Source organism: Wyeomyia smithii, chromosome 1 (genome assembly GCF_029784165.1).
Source record: "Wyeomyia smithii strain HCP4-BCI-WySm-NY-G18 chromosome 1, ASM2978416v1, whole genome shotgun sequence".
NCBI classification, from domain to species: Eukaryota; Metazoa; Arthropoda; class Insecta; order Diptera; family Culicidae; genus Wyeomyia; species Wyeomyia smithii.
In genome coordinates, this window is record NC_073694.1 from 196,461,708 (window position 1) to 196,476,448 (window position 14,741).

Consider the following 14,741-nt stretch of genomic DNA (forward strand, 5'->3'; position numbering starts at 1 on the left):
TGAGCGCTGTTTTTCCCATATGGTCTAGTGATTAGGATATTCGACTCTTTTCATAGAAATTGGTGCAAATACTCATCCTTATTCTTGTTTACGGCCATATCGTGTTTGTACGAAAAAAAACCGACAATTCGCATTCTTGGTTTCGCAAAACTAATGATCATACTTACTACAGAGAACTTTAGCCTCAACATATCGTCATACATGTAATTTCATATCGGACCCAGGATGTAACTTTGCGGGACCCCTGCGGTGGTGCACGCATTTCTGACTCTCCTCTGTGTTGTGAACTAGCACTCGATTCTGGAAATTTTGCTAAATTTTGTGGCTGTTGTATGTGATTTTATCGGGCCTCGGTACCTTGCTTACCTTTAGAGAATCGAAGATCATAATGAGTTCGATTAGTTCCTTGAGTTCCTCTGTATGACTACTGTCACTCACGTTTCGAATGTTCGGCATATGAGCCGTTGAGAACAATAGTGGTACATGTGCCCCATTAAGTAAATTTTTCAGGAGACGCGATAAATGAAAATACTCAAATAGTATTATTTTTAACAATTTTTTCCAACATAATTGGACCACATCATTGCTGGAGAGGTTTCAAAAGACGGTACATGAAAGCATAGCGCGTCATGGTTGAGAAACTTCCGCAAACTTCAATGAAAAAACATATACCACTTTTGTTCTATGGAAAAAATGGCAACCAGGAGACGTATAGAGCAAAAGTGGTACATGTCCAGTGTGAGCATGAAGGATGCAATATAGCTCTCTAATCTTGGAACATAGAACAAACATGTCAAGTTGTCAGATTTGAGTACTATAGAATGTTGATCTGTTTGTTAAGAAATTCTGTCAATTCGTGGCGCTGGTGTATATGTATTTGGTTCATTCAAAGGAAAACACCCTGGTATCTTTAGAATTATTTGGCCGATAATAACTACACGATGGACCCAGGTTTAACTTTCGGTAGACTACCGATTGCCCTCCGGATCCAGAAATACCGTAGAAGAGGAAAACCGAAAATTATTTTGAATATTACTCTGGTATAAGTTATCAGATCATGGCTTTTCTTTCATATTATGGTATATTATTGTGTTCTGCATCAATTTATACAAAAAACCCAAAAAACACAGGAGGGTTGTGTACAAAGCCACGACCGCAAAATTGAAGTAGAATACTTTTACAAGAAAGATAGCTTTGGAAATACACTCGATTATGTTGCAGTGTACAACGCAGCAAGCAATGCAAATCGAAGCAATCGCTACATATAGCAAAGAGTTAAAAATCATTTAGTTCGAATCAAAAAACCGTTGAATAAAGACATACTTTTAAATGGTTCTTCAATATATTTTAAGTCCAGTCCGATTATTCCACTTTGTCAGCCAATAGGTTAGGGTTATTAATTTAATGGTGACAAGCGGTATAATTATTCTTATACTTTTCGTATATTATTACATGTGTATGAAGGTCGAAATTCTGCTGTAATGTCAAACTTTAACCGTCTTCTTCAAAACGTTACATCCTTGTTAACTAAGTGTTGTGAATTTTCTAAAACAGATTCAGCATCGTGAGCAGAACGTGCCAAACTTTTCTGTTTGAAATCGGATTTGTTTCGTATATACCGCTTGTTAACAACAGTATCAACAAATCGTAATAAACATCACACTGCTGTGCATTTGCAGCAGCATCAAACTTTAGTTGTAGTTTATTAATAACCATTCATTATGCTCTTCCAAAAATATTTAGTAGCCTTGAAAAAGGCCAATTGCTGCAATTGCAACTTCCATTCAATCATTGCATAAATGCTTCATGGTCAGGTATACTCGCTGCAACTGCTACGCTATCCGTAGCCATACCACAGTTGTGGCCGCTATACGCTGCCAATGGTAACGCTGCTTCTGCATCAGCTGGCCCAGCTGCTTCCGATGCTGAGATCCGCTGCAACTAGTGCGCTATCCATTGCTGTACCCCAGCTGTGGCCGCTATTCGCTATCGCTGGTATCCACTGCACTGCTACTGCTGCTGCTAAGAAATGACTGCTGTTGTCGCTGTCTAGAACTATTATGAGCGGCTTCGGCTGAAACAGGCCAAATAGCATGTTTTCAATTACAAGGTATATGATTCTGTCGACCGTGCTTGGGAATCATATAACGACCAGAGGTCGAATTTTTCGTTTTTACAAGGCTTGACTATTTTAAATAGTACAATAGTTTGAATAATAAAATTACAATTATCTTCATTTGGGAACAATCTTGGAAAATTTTCCAATCTATTGCGGTAATAATGAAAGAAATCCATCGAATACTAACCGATTTATTAGCATTTGAAATGGACATATTTTTCCCTTTTTTCGGTTTTAGATTTTCATTTCACATCCCTATGTAGCCGAACTTCCTGAGAGAAGTATTCTACTTCAAAAGTGAAAAAATGGCACATGTACCACTTTCGCTCTCAACAGCTCATATGGTATATGACATGTTACCAAATACGCTAAGACCACATGTGATCAGACTTCCAGTTCTTCAGCTTTACAGTGCTTTTGATCACAAAAACAAATTTTATAAAATATCATTTATGGACATGCTCATCAATTCTTTTGTAAGCGTCCTGAAATATTTTACATTCCTATTGAGGAACCAACTATCGTATTTTACACTAAAATATGGCCCCTATTATAAAAGACGAGGCGAGCGGTGAGTTACTCGTTTGACCAATTTTGGTATTGCAGATGGCGAGTCGGATGGATTTTGAACGAGTAGCTCGCCTGTCACAAGCTAAGTGTCGCTCGCGTACCCTAATACAACATTTTGGTTCGGGGTTACTGCTTGCCTTATTATTGTGGCGCCAGCACTAAATTGGAGTTCGGAAGTATGACTTCCGACTTCCGAACATTCTTCCGACTTTACAAACACATAGAACAACTACGTGATCACACATGGACTGAGGGAATGATTTCAATGTATTTGTTTTTGTAAGCCGGACTGACAGCGCAGTGGCGGCTGAGATGGTTGCAGTGTTGCCAAAACCCCAAAAATAAATATCGGAAATGATCCCGACTGCCAGCTTATTAGCCACGTTTTGTTAATTTTAAATATCAATATAAATAAACAGAAGGTCAAATTCCGAATCGGAATATAGCACAAAGGCTATGCTTTTTTTTATTTCCATGAAACCCATTATCGTTTGCGATAGTGGTATCTATAACAACGCTCGTAGAACGAATTTAGTTCATGTTGCATGATAAAGGATTGGTGTAAGATAAAATAAATCTAACGGGATTCAACTCAACACAGTCAGAGGTTACCTTTTTCGGATAATAATCATAAGAAATAAGTATGTTACACGAAAATTTATTATAGTCGTCTCTCTTGAGACAACTGTACATAATACATTCAACCAAGCAGACACGTTTTTCCGGTATAACTGAAACACTATTTTTCGAACACTAATTTTGGTGGTAAAATAGTATACTATAGAGCACCCGCGACAGTGCTGTCCCAATAGGGCCAACAGTTTGGGATGGATTGCTGAAACAGGAAAGGAATACATTTGACTTACCGTACCGTTGTGTGCTCTGCGTTTCCAGCACACTTAGCGGGCCGACCAGATTCGTATTGCTTTTTACAGGAGGCAAATTCTTTGCTACTACTCGTACGATCAGTTAGTGGTAGGCACGAACGTAAAAGAAGAAAGATTGAAAATTAGTATGCCAAGAAACATACACTACTCAGCTGCATAATTGATCAAATCAAAAATAAATGTTTTAGTTTGTGAAAAAAAACTCACCCCAAAATGGTGATAAGTGGTAAATAAAAATAATAATAAACTAACAGAGCTCTTCCCTTCCTATCGCCTGTCACTTAGAACCGACTGGCTTCTGTGGACTAGCTGGGAACAATTCTACGGTGCATAAAACTGACAAATCAAAATTGCATAACGTCTAACGTAGAACTTACTAGTAGCATTACTAACCATCTTCCTCGAACTCTTTCCTGTTTCAGCGCGCTTTACCTATAAAAAAGTGGAATCTACAAGAAAACACTCGTTTACGCAAACGAAGGAACTAATCCTTAACACTAAAGAAAAACAAACTGGTTTTCTGGGGGGTTTCTCTCACTATACTTGTTCCTTTACTATCTTGGAAAATCATTCGATTTGAACATTTAGTCGATTTATTTTATGCTGTTTATTACCTTTACTAATTAGTACAGATATCTTGATTTACTCTACTCCATTCCTTTGACTTTGATTAAATGTTTTATGTTAATTAGACTTTCTTCAGATCAGAAACTGCAGCGAAAGAAATTTATCTTCTAATCAAATTCTTAGTTTAGGTTTCTATTACACTCAATAGAAAGGATTCGGATCCAGGAAAATAGTGGATAGGATATTCGGGACGGAAAACTAGTCGTCGACAATAGACGATATAGCAAATTTAACCGAAAGGAAACCTAATTGCGTTGTCAAGTTGCACATAAGAAAAAAAACAGGCGCTGCCGGTTTCCGACAATTATGTTATCAGAAAGAAAAATGCTCATTGCATTCATTCTCAGATACAAATTTTATAAAAGAAGTTCATTTTTAAATCTTGAAAAAAATATTTACAAGTCTGTGTTCAGTTTCTGGTGCTCATTCTAGTAACCAACTTCTCTTCTCTGTTCTACCATCTGTTTTTGCTCTAGTAAATCGGATTAATCTTTGTATGAGTGTGTATATATAAGTTTTTGGACGATTCTTACGAGTTTGTTATTTTATCTAAACAGTTTAGCAAAGCCTTCCCTACTGTGTTGCAGTATGTTTGTGAGAAAAATTAAATTTCTCTTACAACCTAAAATTATGCCGTACATCTATGCCTCTATATATATTGTTATGCATGATCTATCCTCGGAGTGGTAATTTCCATAATCAAAATTAAATGTTTTTATCGCGATAACATTTCGTGTAAGGAAAAAAACACTCGGTTACGGTCTTCCAATATTGTTTGAAAGCTAAGGGTTAGAGATCTGCGATTGAAAACATGCTCGAAGATAAGGCGAAGGGCTTCCATCGCAGACAAAAAGAAATCATGTCTACCTGATTGCGCGTTCCCACACCTTTCTCTCTCTAATGATGAATAGTCTATTGTACGTTGATAGCAACTTATGCTATATTGACTTCCGTCATTATCCTGTTTTCTTCTCTTTCGCGCCCTTACTTTACCCTTCTTATTAAAAATTCTTTCACTGTCAATAAAAATTGCCTCCGACTGCATCTTTCTCTTGAATGATTTGTCTATATACTTAGTTTTTTCCTTCACTGTGTTATTTCCTTGGTTAGCTTAATAAAATTACGAATGCTGCTCCTTCCGCTTCTTGACTTCTCACGCCTATATTTGCTTTGTTTTGCCTTCAGTCATCTTTCTGCTCCTTGCTCAAACATATCATCCTTGCACTGTCCTGTTTTACCACCTTCTTCTCTGTTTGCCTGAATCTCTCTCCGACTGATTCTGACCTTTACTTTTTTTCTTTGAACACCTGATAAAAATGTAAAAATTAGGAAAATACAAACACGACACATTAGATCATAGCTAGTTTTGACTGGTAGAAATTTTGAGGGACGTATTATGAGATCTAGATCAGAACGAAAACATATTTACAGTTTATCATCTCTATTGCAGCAAAAACAAAACATGATTCAGCTATTTCTCTTGAAACATAATGAGTCGAAATTACTGATAGCAATAGACTAGCTTTGCGGAAGAAATGCAGGATCAGTCAAGCGAAAACGTTTCTTTATGTATTACAAAAGTTGCTATTCAGATTTATCGGAGCAAACTATGCTGAAATATTTCTAAACTCATACCTACAAACATAACTTTCCAAACCTAAAACAAACAGCAGTAGCTCATTCATTCATCCTTTCCTTACTTTCTCAGCTGTAGCGTAAAACTTTGAATTCATCAAAAAACCAACGAAATCGACCCTCTCCATTCAGTGGACTACTGAAAACCAATCGACATTTACAACAGGGTGAAATAATCACTGAAATACGAAGCGAAAACACGGGCTGCGCTTCAAATTAGAATCGCTCCAGCGTGAAAGAAGAAACCCATCATCTTGAGACGATGCGAGAGAACAATCGGTGCAATCATTCGACACACAAAAGAACAACAAATAACGATAACGCAGACAGTGTGCACGCTCTGCTAAAATATTTACCTGCATCCCAGCCTCTCACTTGTACTGTGGTACCTGTCTAGTACCGACGGTTGCCTCCTGGAGCGCCATAGCCTCCACCACTTCCGCCGAATCCACCTTGATTGCCTGAAAACACAAATCAAAACAATTAAACCTTAGCAGCCCATGTCACAAGGAATAAATACCTTCATACGATTCCATACCGTATGGAGCCGATCTCTGGTTATTGTATCCTCCGGCACGCACCGGACCGGCATTGTAACCTTGCTGGTAGTTATTGCCGAAGCTGTTACCAAATTCTCCCGCACCCTGGCTTCCCCAGCCACCAGCTTGCTGGCCCCATCCTCCCTGAGTGCTACAATTGTGATCCCACGGGTTACCAGCTTGGCTCCAATTGCCGCCACCAGTGTTGTAGCCGCCACCATTGCCGTAGCCGCTTTGGCTGAAGCCACCCTGCTGCTGGAATCCACCACTGCCCCATTCGCCCTGGCTACCACGTTGGCTTTGTCCCCAGCCGCCACCTCCACGACCACCGGACTGGCCCCAACCCTGCGACGGACCACCACCGCGCGGTTGACTTCCCCAGGCACCACCACCGCCGCCACCACGACCGCTATCGCTCTTGTAGCGGTCCATTTCTTGTTTCGGCAGTGCTTTCTTTACGTCCAGCATTTTATTCTGGATGGTATGGCTCTTTTGGACTAATGGAAAAGAGGAAATTAAAAAAAAATATAATATTTAGATCGATTCTCGTTCGATAGATAACACTAAGGTTGTGCAAAATTTCGAGGTTCGATCAAAATGAAATTCGCAAATTACAATTTTCGCCAAGCACGTGAAAAGGGTCCATGTGCCAAAGTATAAAAATTGACTGAATATTACAAGAAACGCCCCAAAAATTAAAAAAAAAATATTTCCATCAAAGAATCTTGTAGAATTGTATCTTGATTTGTTTATATTCAGCTCTTGGGCCCTTTTCACATGTACGATGAGAATTGCTTGATTTAATTTTTAAGATTTTCGATACATTCAAACACTTATTGTCTATCTTTGCGCACAATCGCCTCAATACTTACGAATAATCTTATCCACGGGATCGTAATCGTCGAACTCAACGAAGCCGAAACCTCGCTTTTTGCCATTTTCCTTATCCGTAACGATGCAGGCCAAGATAACGTTTCCGAACTTGCCGAAATACTCGCGCAGATGTTCCTCCTCGAAGTCGTCCCGCAGACCGCCGACAAACAGTTTTTTCACCGAAGCTCCCGCCTCCGGACGATTGATATCCTGTCGGGGGACAGCCCGCTTCGGTTCCACCACGCGACCGTCGATTTTGTGCGGGCGCTTAGCCTGCGCTTCGTCAACCATGTACGATTTGGAGTAGGTAATGAAACCGAAACCACGGCTTCGTTTGGTTTTTGGATCTTTCATCACCACGACATCTACCACTTTGCCCCACTTTTCAAAGTACGCCTTTAGGACGTCGTCAGTGGTACGGTAGTCCAGACCACCGATAAACAATTTGCGCATGTGCTCCGGTTCTCGAATCTCCTGCAAATTAAAAAACGTTTTTCTTAACAATCACATTTAATCGATATTTCTGAGGCATATTTCTCTAGGAGCTTGATTCAAGTACATCATTAGTGTGTGGGTGAAGGTATCTAACACCATTTCGAGAAAGCGCCATATGTAAAAGGTGCATCGACTTTTACGCAGTAGATGACATCATTATAAAAAATGCCAAACGATTTACTAAACTGTGGAAACAAACAAAACAAAAACTGTTCGACCAGACTTTTGTGAACATGCTATCTTCAATGAGTTTTTTTTCCTTTTTTATTCTTATATTGTTTAACCTGTTAATAATGCATAGCGGTAATCGGCAGCAAGTGGTAGTAAAAAAAAGCGACTGTTTCGTGAAATAAAGCGTGAATTTTCCAATATGGCGGGTAGGTCTGCAAACCCGGCAACGCAAAAACCTAAGCAACATACTTCTGTAGACAGCTGTAGACCAAAACTAGATCAAAAGTAACGCAAATTACTATGCAACCGTTATTATTATAAGCGGTAGTTAATCCGCTTTCTTTAACAGTAAAACTTTGCAAATGTTACCCACCTCGTCGTCACGACCGTTCTGATGATCGCCATTTTGGTGGTCTTCGCTCATTTTTCGTCGGTTCGTTTTTCGATTCTTGCGACAATAAATATCAAAAACTGAGTTATTATCGTGACTCACAACCACTCAGTTATTCCGCGTGAGATTCGATTTAACTTAAATCCAAAAACTGCACTTTTTAATCCAAAATTTGCAAGGAGAAAAACCTGCCTAGTCACACTGCGACAACCAAGCGTACAACACGAACGAATGAACTACAGCGAGCGAATGAAAATTTGTGCCGAAGTGAAGCAATGATTGACGACCGGTTCAGCTATGGTTAAAAAAGGACACCCATTTGAAGTGCAGTGCGGCAGAAAGTGACAGAGGAATCTAGCGTATGTTTACCCTGAACTCGTGGTGGGAACTGAAGGTAGGTGTCTATTGCCAAATAACGTCCGGTTATTGGCCCTGACACAAGTAAAAGAGATTTTTAGGGCTGTTCGCACCTACGCGAATTCTCATATGCAATTGTCAATTCATGTGTGAAAACAAAAGCAAAAATATTCCCTTCCTTCACTTTCGCAAGCAAAAACCAAACCAATATAAACAGAGTCGTCAGGGCCAATTACACTGAATATTATCAACTTAACAAATATAAAATCAAGTACCAAAAATAAAAATCGGTGCAAGCCAAAATGATTGCTGATTGACAGCAAACGAAGTTACGAAACTCGACTAAACAACGACCTAATAAACTGTTATGAAACAAAATTGTTTGTAGAAAAGGAGAAAATTAACGAATCATATATTTGATCCACAAATATATTTAAAAAAAAAACAATTTCAGTAATAGCTTTTTGTGCTTTAACTCAGTTGAAAGCCTCATCATAATAGCTGATCAAGTTTCTTGGGTAGCTTAAACCAAAAAGCAGAATTATATGAGCCTGAAAATTTAATTAGGAGGCTTTGAAAATATCAAGACATTGTCAAATAATTCAATTACCCAAAACAAACAACATTATAAATCGATGCAACTTGTCAAAAAGACCCAAAATGAGAACACCTCAAATTCAAATTGAGCTCAGATTCACTGAAATATTCTTGAAAAGGCCAAAGTAGAACCCAAATACCAAATTGGGTTTAAAATTGCTGAAAATCACTAAATGTCACGAAAAAGGACCCTAAATAGTGTTAAAAATCATCGAAAAACACCCAAGCCTCTTAATCACTGCAATCAGTGCTGATAAAAGTCATTTTCCCTAGCAAAATTCTTCGAAAATTACAGCCAATCATTCAAATCGAAAAAGAAAAACAAACAGTCCACTCAACCAAAATGAACCTCACCGAAACACATATTCACTGACACTGACCGATGCCTTGACAATCTTCTTTAACTGATAAACTGATTTTGTTGTCTTGCTTCAATCGCATGAAACATAATGAGGTGTTTTTACAATTCACTTCCATGCAAAAAGCGGGTAGGGAGAACTCTGAAAGGATTGTAAAAAAATAACGTCTATGGATGCTTTTTTTTCACTTTTACTCAAGAGTGTCAACAAATATCAACCCTGACTGCAATATACTCCTGAAAATAAAAAAATCTTCAATTGAGCTAAGAAGCACCGAGGAATGCAACGGTGGACAATAAGCACAGCCATTGGTATGTCGTTATATCTTTCGCTCCGTAACTACGCTCGAAAATTACCTGCTCTCTAGGAAACGTATAAATGGGCTACGTCAAAAAAAATCACGAGGTTGGCAAGACTGTCAGCTACCGTATATTTGTCGCTGTTACCAACATCACTGGCACTGACACCCAAAAAATGAACGGTTTGCCCTTTAGATGACAGATATCGGGTAATGCAACAAAATGGCAACTTTACCTATCGTTGGCAATAAAGATAACAAATAATTAGTTCAAATGCGTTTACGAAAATCTCCCATTGGTTCTGCGTGTAGTTTTCGAATATAAATAGCATACGATTTATCTCTGTTGTAAAAAGACAGAGCTAACCACAGTATGAAAGGCAATTCTGAATATTAAAATTGTGATCCAGGTGGAAAACCTTCAGCAGAGACTAATCCCATGCTTTTTCTATCACGGTTAAAACTGCATAGTTGTGAAGCATTCGGAAAATGGTTTTATTTGATATATCACAAAAATGGCTATTGTCCTTCGAAAAGAATAAGTTTTACTAACTTGACAACAAATAGATTGTTTAGTGTAAAAATTCAGATAACTATCAACAATAATTTTGATAAGATCGTTACGATGACCTTTGTCGATTAGTAAATGAGGTGACATGATGTTGAACGGTTCTGGGAACTCAGAGTAAATCCTCGAAATTCCTGTTAGCATATTAAACTGCAGTTCTATTAATTTGTAAACTATCACATATAAAATTTGCCGATTGACCTTGAAAAATTACTTCGAGACAGGCTAGGCACTCAATCTGTCTCATTATGTCCGTCTGAACCTTTCTCACAGCCACTATTGACCGCTTAATCTAAAGATGCGTTATCAATTATATCATCGAAGAACAATTCTGAGAGTGATATCTCATTCTCTCTTATACCTTCTTCCAAATCGTAACCTAGTATGTCAAACTGTTTCATGTTTATTTGAGAAGCCACCAACATTCTACACACTTAACTGCATAATGTTTTCTCGGTAAAGTAAAATACCGAACTACTTAAAAACATTTTCGTTTACCGTTGTTCCTTAACAAAATTACTGAGAATTCGGAAACCGAATGTGTTTACTGGAATACCGTAAATTTGTTTGCCGAAAAAATCAGTAAAACAGCCAATTTCCGAGTTCAGTAAACTGAAATACCGAATCTCGGAAGCTTGACATCATTTAACCGAGATCTCGTTGAACCAAAAAAGCTCTTACCGAGATTCCGAAAAATAGAACTGTCAAAATAACGAAAGCTTCACTATCAGTTTTGTTCGTGTTTCGGTTTGGATGTAAAAGGAACGGTAAAAGGTTTCGCGGTTAATCATCATTCCGGAGAAATCTGTATTATTCAGATTAACCTAAAATGTTGAGTAAGTATACAATATTATGTCTCAGATCTTGTTTGTGTTTATTGCAAATATAATACTAAAAGAAAACAATTAATTCTTTCCTTACTCAATTTTGTAGGTTAACGACTAGCTTCGCAGGATGGAAGTTGCAGTGATGGATGTTGTTTTATTTCCAGGAAGCAACATAACTCTCCGGTTTCTACCAATGCTGTAAAAAGTTGAATCATTTGACAAAATAATTAATAAAATTATACGGATAATTAATCGTTTTCATCATTTACTGGATTTATCTGAGAAATCGCAAAATGCGTACTTCAGTAAATTTTACTGAAATTTTCGTAATATGACAGTTGAAATTTCCGAGTCCCGGTCAAATATTACCGAGAATTTCGTTAAAGTTTGACAAGTTGTCAATTGTTGATTTTACAGAATCTCGGTATTTTGATGTATTACCGAGATTTTTACCGAGATCTTAGCTGTTGAAATCTCGGAAATTCATTTTACCGTACTCGGTGATATTATCTAAGTGTGTAGTATCATGAAAATCGGTGCAGTTTAATGAATATTGGTAGCAAGGTATGTGGCATTGCCATATTTATAATTTAAATGCACCCAAATGATATATTATGAAATGCGATAATTTTAAAGCCCAAGTTGTTAATAAACAAACCTACTCGCTGGCAATTTTTTTTTTCAATATGGCCGATTCTGCTTTTGACATATCGTTACATCATATCTTTATACATCACGGGTTTACCCTTCTCCGCCATTTCCTATACTTTGATTTCTAGTACACTAAATTCTGTTTTTACGCGGCTTTATTTACGTGATTTTATTTTACGCGATTTTCTTACGCGATTTTCTCGAATTTACGCGATTTTTTTTACGCGATTTTCTTGTAATTACGTGATGTGTAACATGGGAAATATTGTTCATGAGCCAAGATGTCACATACAAACATACACACACATACACATACATAGACATGCATACGCACATACACACACTTACCACATAGCGAAAGGTTTTGTAACGACGCGATCTTTTTTTACGCGATTTGCTCCAAATTACGCGATATTTTTTTGCGCGATTTGTTCGAAATTACGCGTTTTTTTTGCGCGCACGTATCAATCGCGTAAAAAGAGAATCCAGTGTACTACAAAAGCTTCCATCGTCAATCCAGGATTACCATTGATACTGCGGTGTCACCTGACAGTATTTCTCGAAAATTTGTACGCCTTTCGTGAATAATAGCAAAGCGTTGTTGCAAAATCTTCAATCAGGGATACCAAATGTGCAGATTTGTCTGCAAAACGCAGATTTTTGAAGTCCGTGTGCAGAAATTCATTGATTTGCAGATATTTGCAGTTTTTCCACGGTTTCTGCAGATTTTTGTCAGAGTCTTCTTATATTTGCGCAGATTTTCTTAAATTGTGTGCAGATTTTTACAGACTTTTGCCTGCGCGAGCAAAATTTTTTCGAATCACGGATAGAATTTTTTCAGATTTCGAGCAAAATTTTCCGGTTTTTCGAGCAGTTGCAGAAATTTTTTAAAAACATCTGGCATCTCTGTCTTCAATTTTTATGAGTACGGCTTACCTTTACGATATTGTTCTTCTGGAAAATCATAGTTAAGGAAAAACAAATATAGCTATATATTCCACCATTCATTGCTTTTTAACAATAGAAGGAAGCGTTCGAAAAAACACTAAACACACAAATAAACAATAAATAAAATAAATAACAAATAAACTACCTGAAAAATTAATTGGATAACTATTCACAGTACTTATAAAAGATGATTTTACACTAGATTTTACATGTAGGATAATTTTGCCTTCTGCAGCGATGATTTTTCGGTGTTTCAACTCATCCAAAGCATCGTTCAGTTTCGACAGTTTGCTTTTAAATTGACAGTCTTTCTGCTTCAAACGATTGTTCCGTTGCTGAGCACTTGCTAATTGCCTGCTATGCTATGAAATTCAGGAAGACCTTTTACAGCTTGAACCAAGATTTTGCGTTAAAATCTACTCGCTCCCATGAGCGCATTACGTAATTTACGAATGTTCCTTACGATTGTGTATCGTTCCCAGTGTAATTATCTCAAAGGTGAATAGATGTCGCAGACACAGCCCTGTTTAGAACGCTTGAAAAGGCTTTCACTTGTATATGTCAATTTTGCTCATTCGTTTTATTTTTTTTTTGCAAAGTGTACCATCTTTACTTGAACCTCACAGGCCAACGAATTTTGTTTATAGGATTCGCAATATTATAGTTTCAATCCACTCTTTTCAAACAATTGACATGGAAGGCTCTCACACACCCGGATTTTGTCCAGACTGTGGATCTATATTGCCACTGCTGCGGATGACGGGAAACGTGACTTGTTACACTTGCCACAAAAGTTACAATGAAGCAGGTAGAATTTTATGGAAAAAACTCGTGTACAAAACTACTGATTCTGTTCTTTCGTTTTAGTGTTTGGATCCATGAATATGGAATACACCATCCAATTCAACTCGTACGAGAACAAAAAATCCGATAAGCAAGATACGCCTGGTGAAGAAGATGCCGAGGGACCCATCGTGTCACGGCGATGTCCCAACTGTGCACACGGTCAAATGTCCTACGCGACACTGCAACTTCGTTCTGCCGACGAGGGACAAACAGTTTTCTTCACATGTACCAAGTGCAAGTAAGGTTTTTAAGATATGTTCTAGATTATCGCACATTCACCTTTGAATTCTATTTACAGATTCAAAGAATCCGAAAATTCATAACTCGTGTTGCTGTTGCTGTTTTTTATGTAGAATCTATATTAAGCGTATTTTGAGAGATGAATTAAAACTTTCGAGATTTTTATTTTCATCAAATGAAACTAATGGTTTTCATTAACCCGATTCACACCAGTTTACACAAGTTTCGTCCAAGTAAAATCATTTCGACCGAACTAAATTAGGGAACTTTTGAATGAATTTGAACGAAAATGGGAATGCAAATTTTATATACCTTCGTACGAATGGGAAGTTACCGTAAACGAAAATAAGGGCGTATGTCGGGATTTCGGGTGGGTCTAAGGGTCTATGTGAGTTTGCATTCACCTCATTTGTTAGAGTTTTGCTTTTTTTCTTCAAGCTGAATTCTATAGTACCCTTGCTGACTTTCACCCTAACAAAAAAGTCCCTCTTATAATAAAACTGTTCTGAGTAACGTATAATAGTTCTCTTCAGGAAATTGTAATTGGGTCCTAAAGCTATATCGGTTTAAAATATCATTTGAAAAAGCCGCGTTTTCTGAGCAAAACGTGATTTTTAAAAAACGTTATCGTTTTCCTTCGATTTTTAAATGAAGAATAAAAAAACTGCTCGAAAGATCTAAGATGAAGTTTCGCCCATGTACGGTATATGAGAGAACTGTCATTTAAGGCATTTCGAGCAGAT

At 37.7% G+C, this 14,741-nt stretch overlaps 2 protein-coding genes across 3 annotated transcripts; one reads left to right on the plus strand and one right to left on the minus strand.

The window, feature by feature from the left end:
- Window positions 1-3,331: 3,331 nt before the first annotated feature.
- LOC129733968 (heterogeneous nuclear ribonucleoprotein 87F-like) lies at window positions 3,332-8,566 on the minus strand. 2 transcript variants are annotated; one of them, XM_055695623.1, is made up of 5 exons: window positions 8,290-8,566; window positions 7,250-7,724; window positions 6,359-6,874; window positions 6,195-6,299; window positions 3,332-3,642 (listed from the first exon to the last, which is right to left on the minus strand). In XM_055695623.1, exons 1-4 carry the CDS (start codon window positions 8,338-8,340, stop codon window positions 6,232-6,234), a joined length of 1,110 nt encoding a protein of 369 aa, XP_055551598.1. In that variant the 5' UTR covers window positions 8,341-8,566; the 3' UTR covers window positions 3,332-3,642; window positions 6,195-6,231. The 2 variants fall into 2 exon arrangements, with proteins under 2 accessions (XP_055551598.1, XP_055551597.1); XM_055695622.1 differs by lacking the exon at window positions 3,332-3,642 and adding an exon at window positions 4,147-5,510.
- A 4,903-nt stretch (window positions 8,567-13,469) lies between these two features.
- Window positions 13,470-14,179, plus strand: LOC129716559 (DNA-directed RNA polymerase I subunit RPA12). The gene is made up of 3 exons (XM_055666392.1): window positions 13,470-13,720; window positions 13,780-13,996; window positions 14,057-14,179. The coding sequence occupies exons 1-3, from the start codon at window positions 13,471-13,473 to the stop codon at window positions 14,079-14,081; spliced, it is 492 nt and encodes a 163-aa protein (XP_055522367.1). The 5' UTR covers window position 13,470; the 3' UTR covers window positions 14,082-14,179.
- The last annotated feature ends 562 nt before the right edge of the window (window positions 14,180-14,741 follow it).

Coding starts and splice junctions, on each gene's coding strand:
- LOC129733968 (XM_055695623.1), bottom strand. CDS start 8,340: ATGAGCGAAGACCACCAAAATGGCGATCATCAGAACGGTCGTGACGAC. Junction 6,875..7,249: donor TCCCGTGGATAAGATTATTC/GTAAGTATTGAG, acceptor CTTTTCCATTAG/TCCAAAAGAGCCATACCATC. Junction 6,300..6,358: donor CGGTATGGAATCGTATGAAG/GTATTTATTCCT, acceptor TTGTGTTTTCAG/GCAATCAAGGTGGATTCGGC.
- LOC129716559 (XM_055666392.1), top strand. CDS start 13,471: ATGTCAATTTTGCTCATTCGTTTTATTTTTTTTTTGCAAAGTGTACCA. Junction 13,721..13,779: donor CAAAAGTTACAATGAAGCAG/GTAGAATTTTAT, acceptor CTTTCGTTTTAG/TGTTTGGATCCATGAATATG. Junction 13,997..14,056: donor TTCACATGTACCAAGTGCAA/GTAAGGTTTTTA, acceptor TTCTATTTACAG/ATTCAAAGAATCCGAAAATT.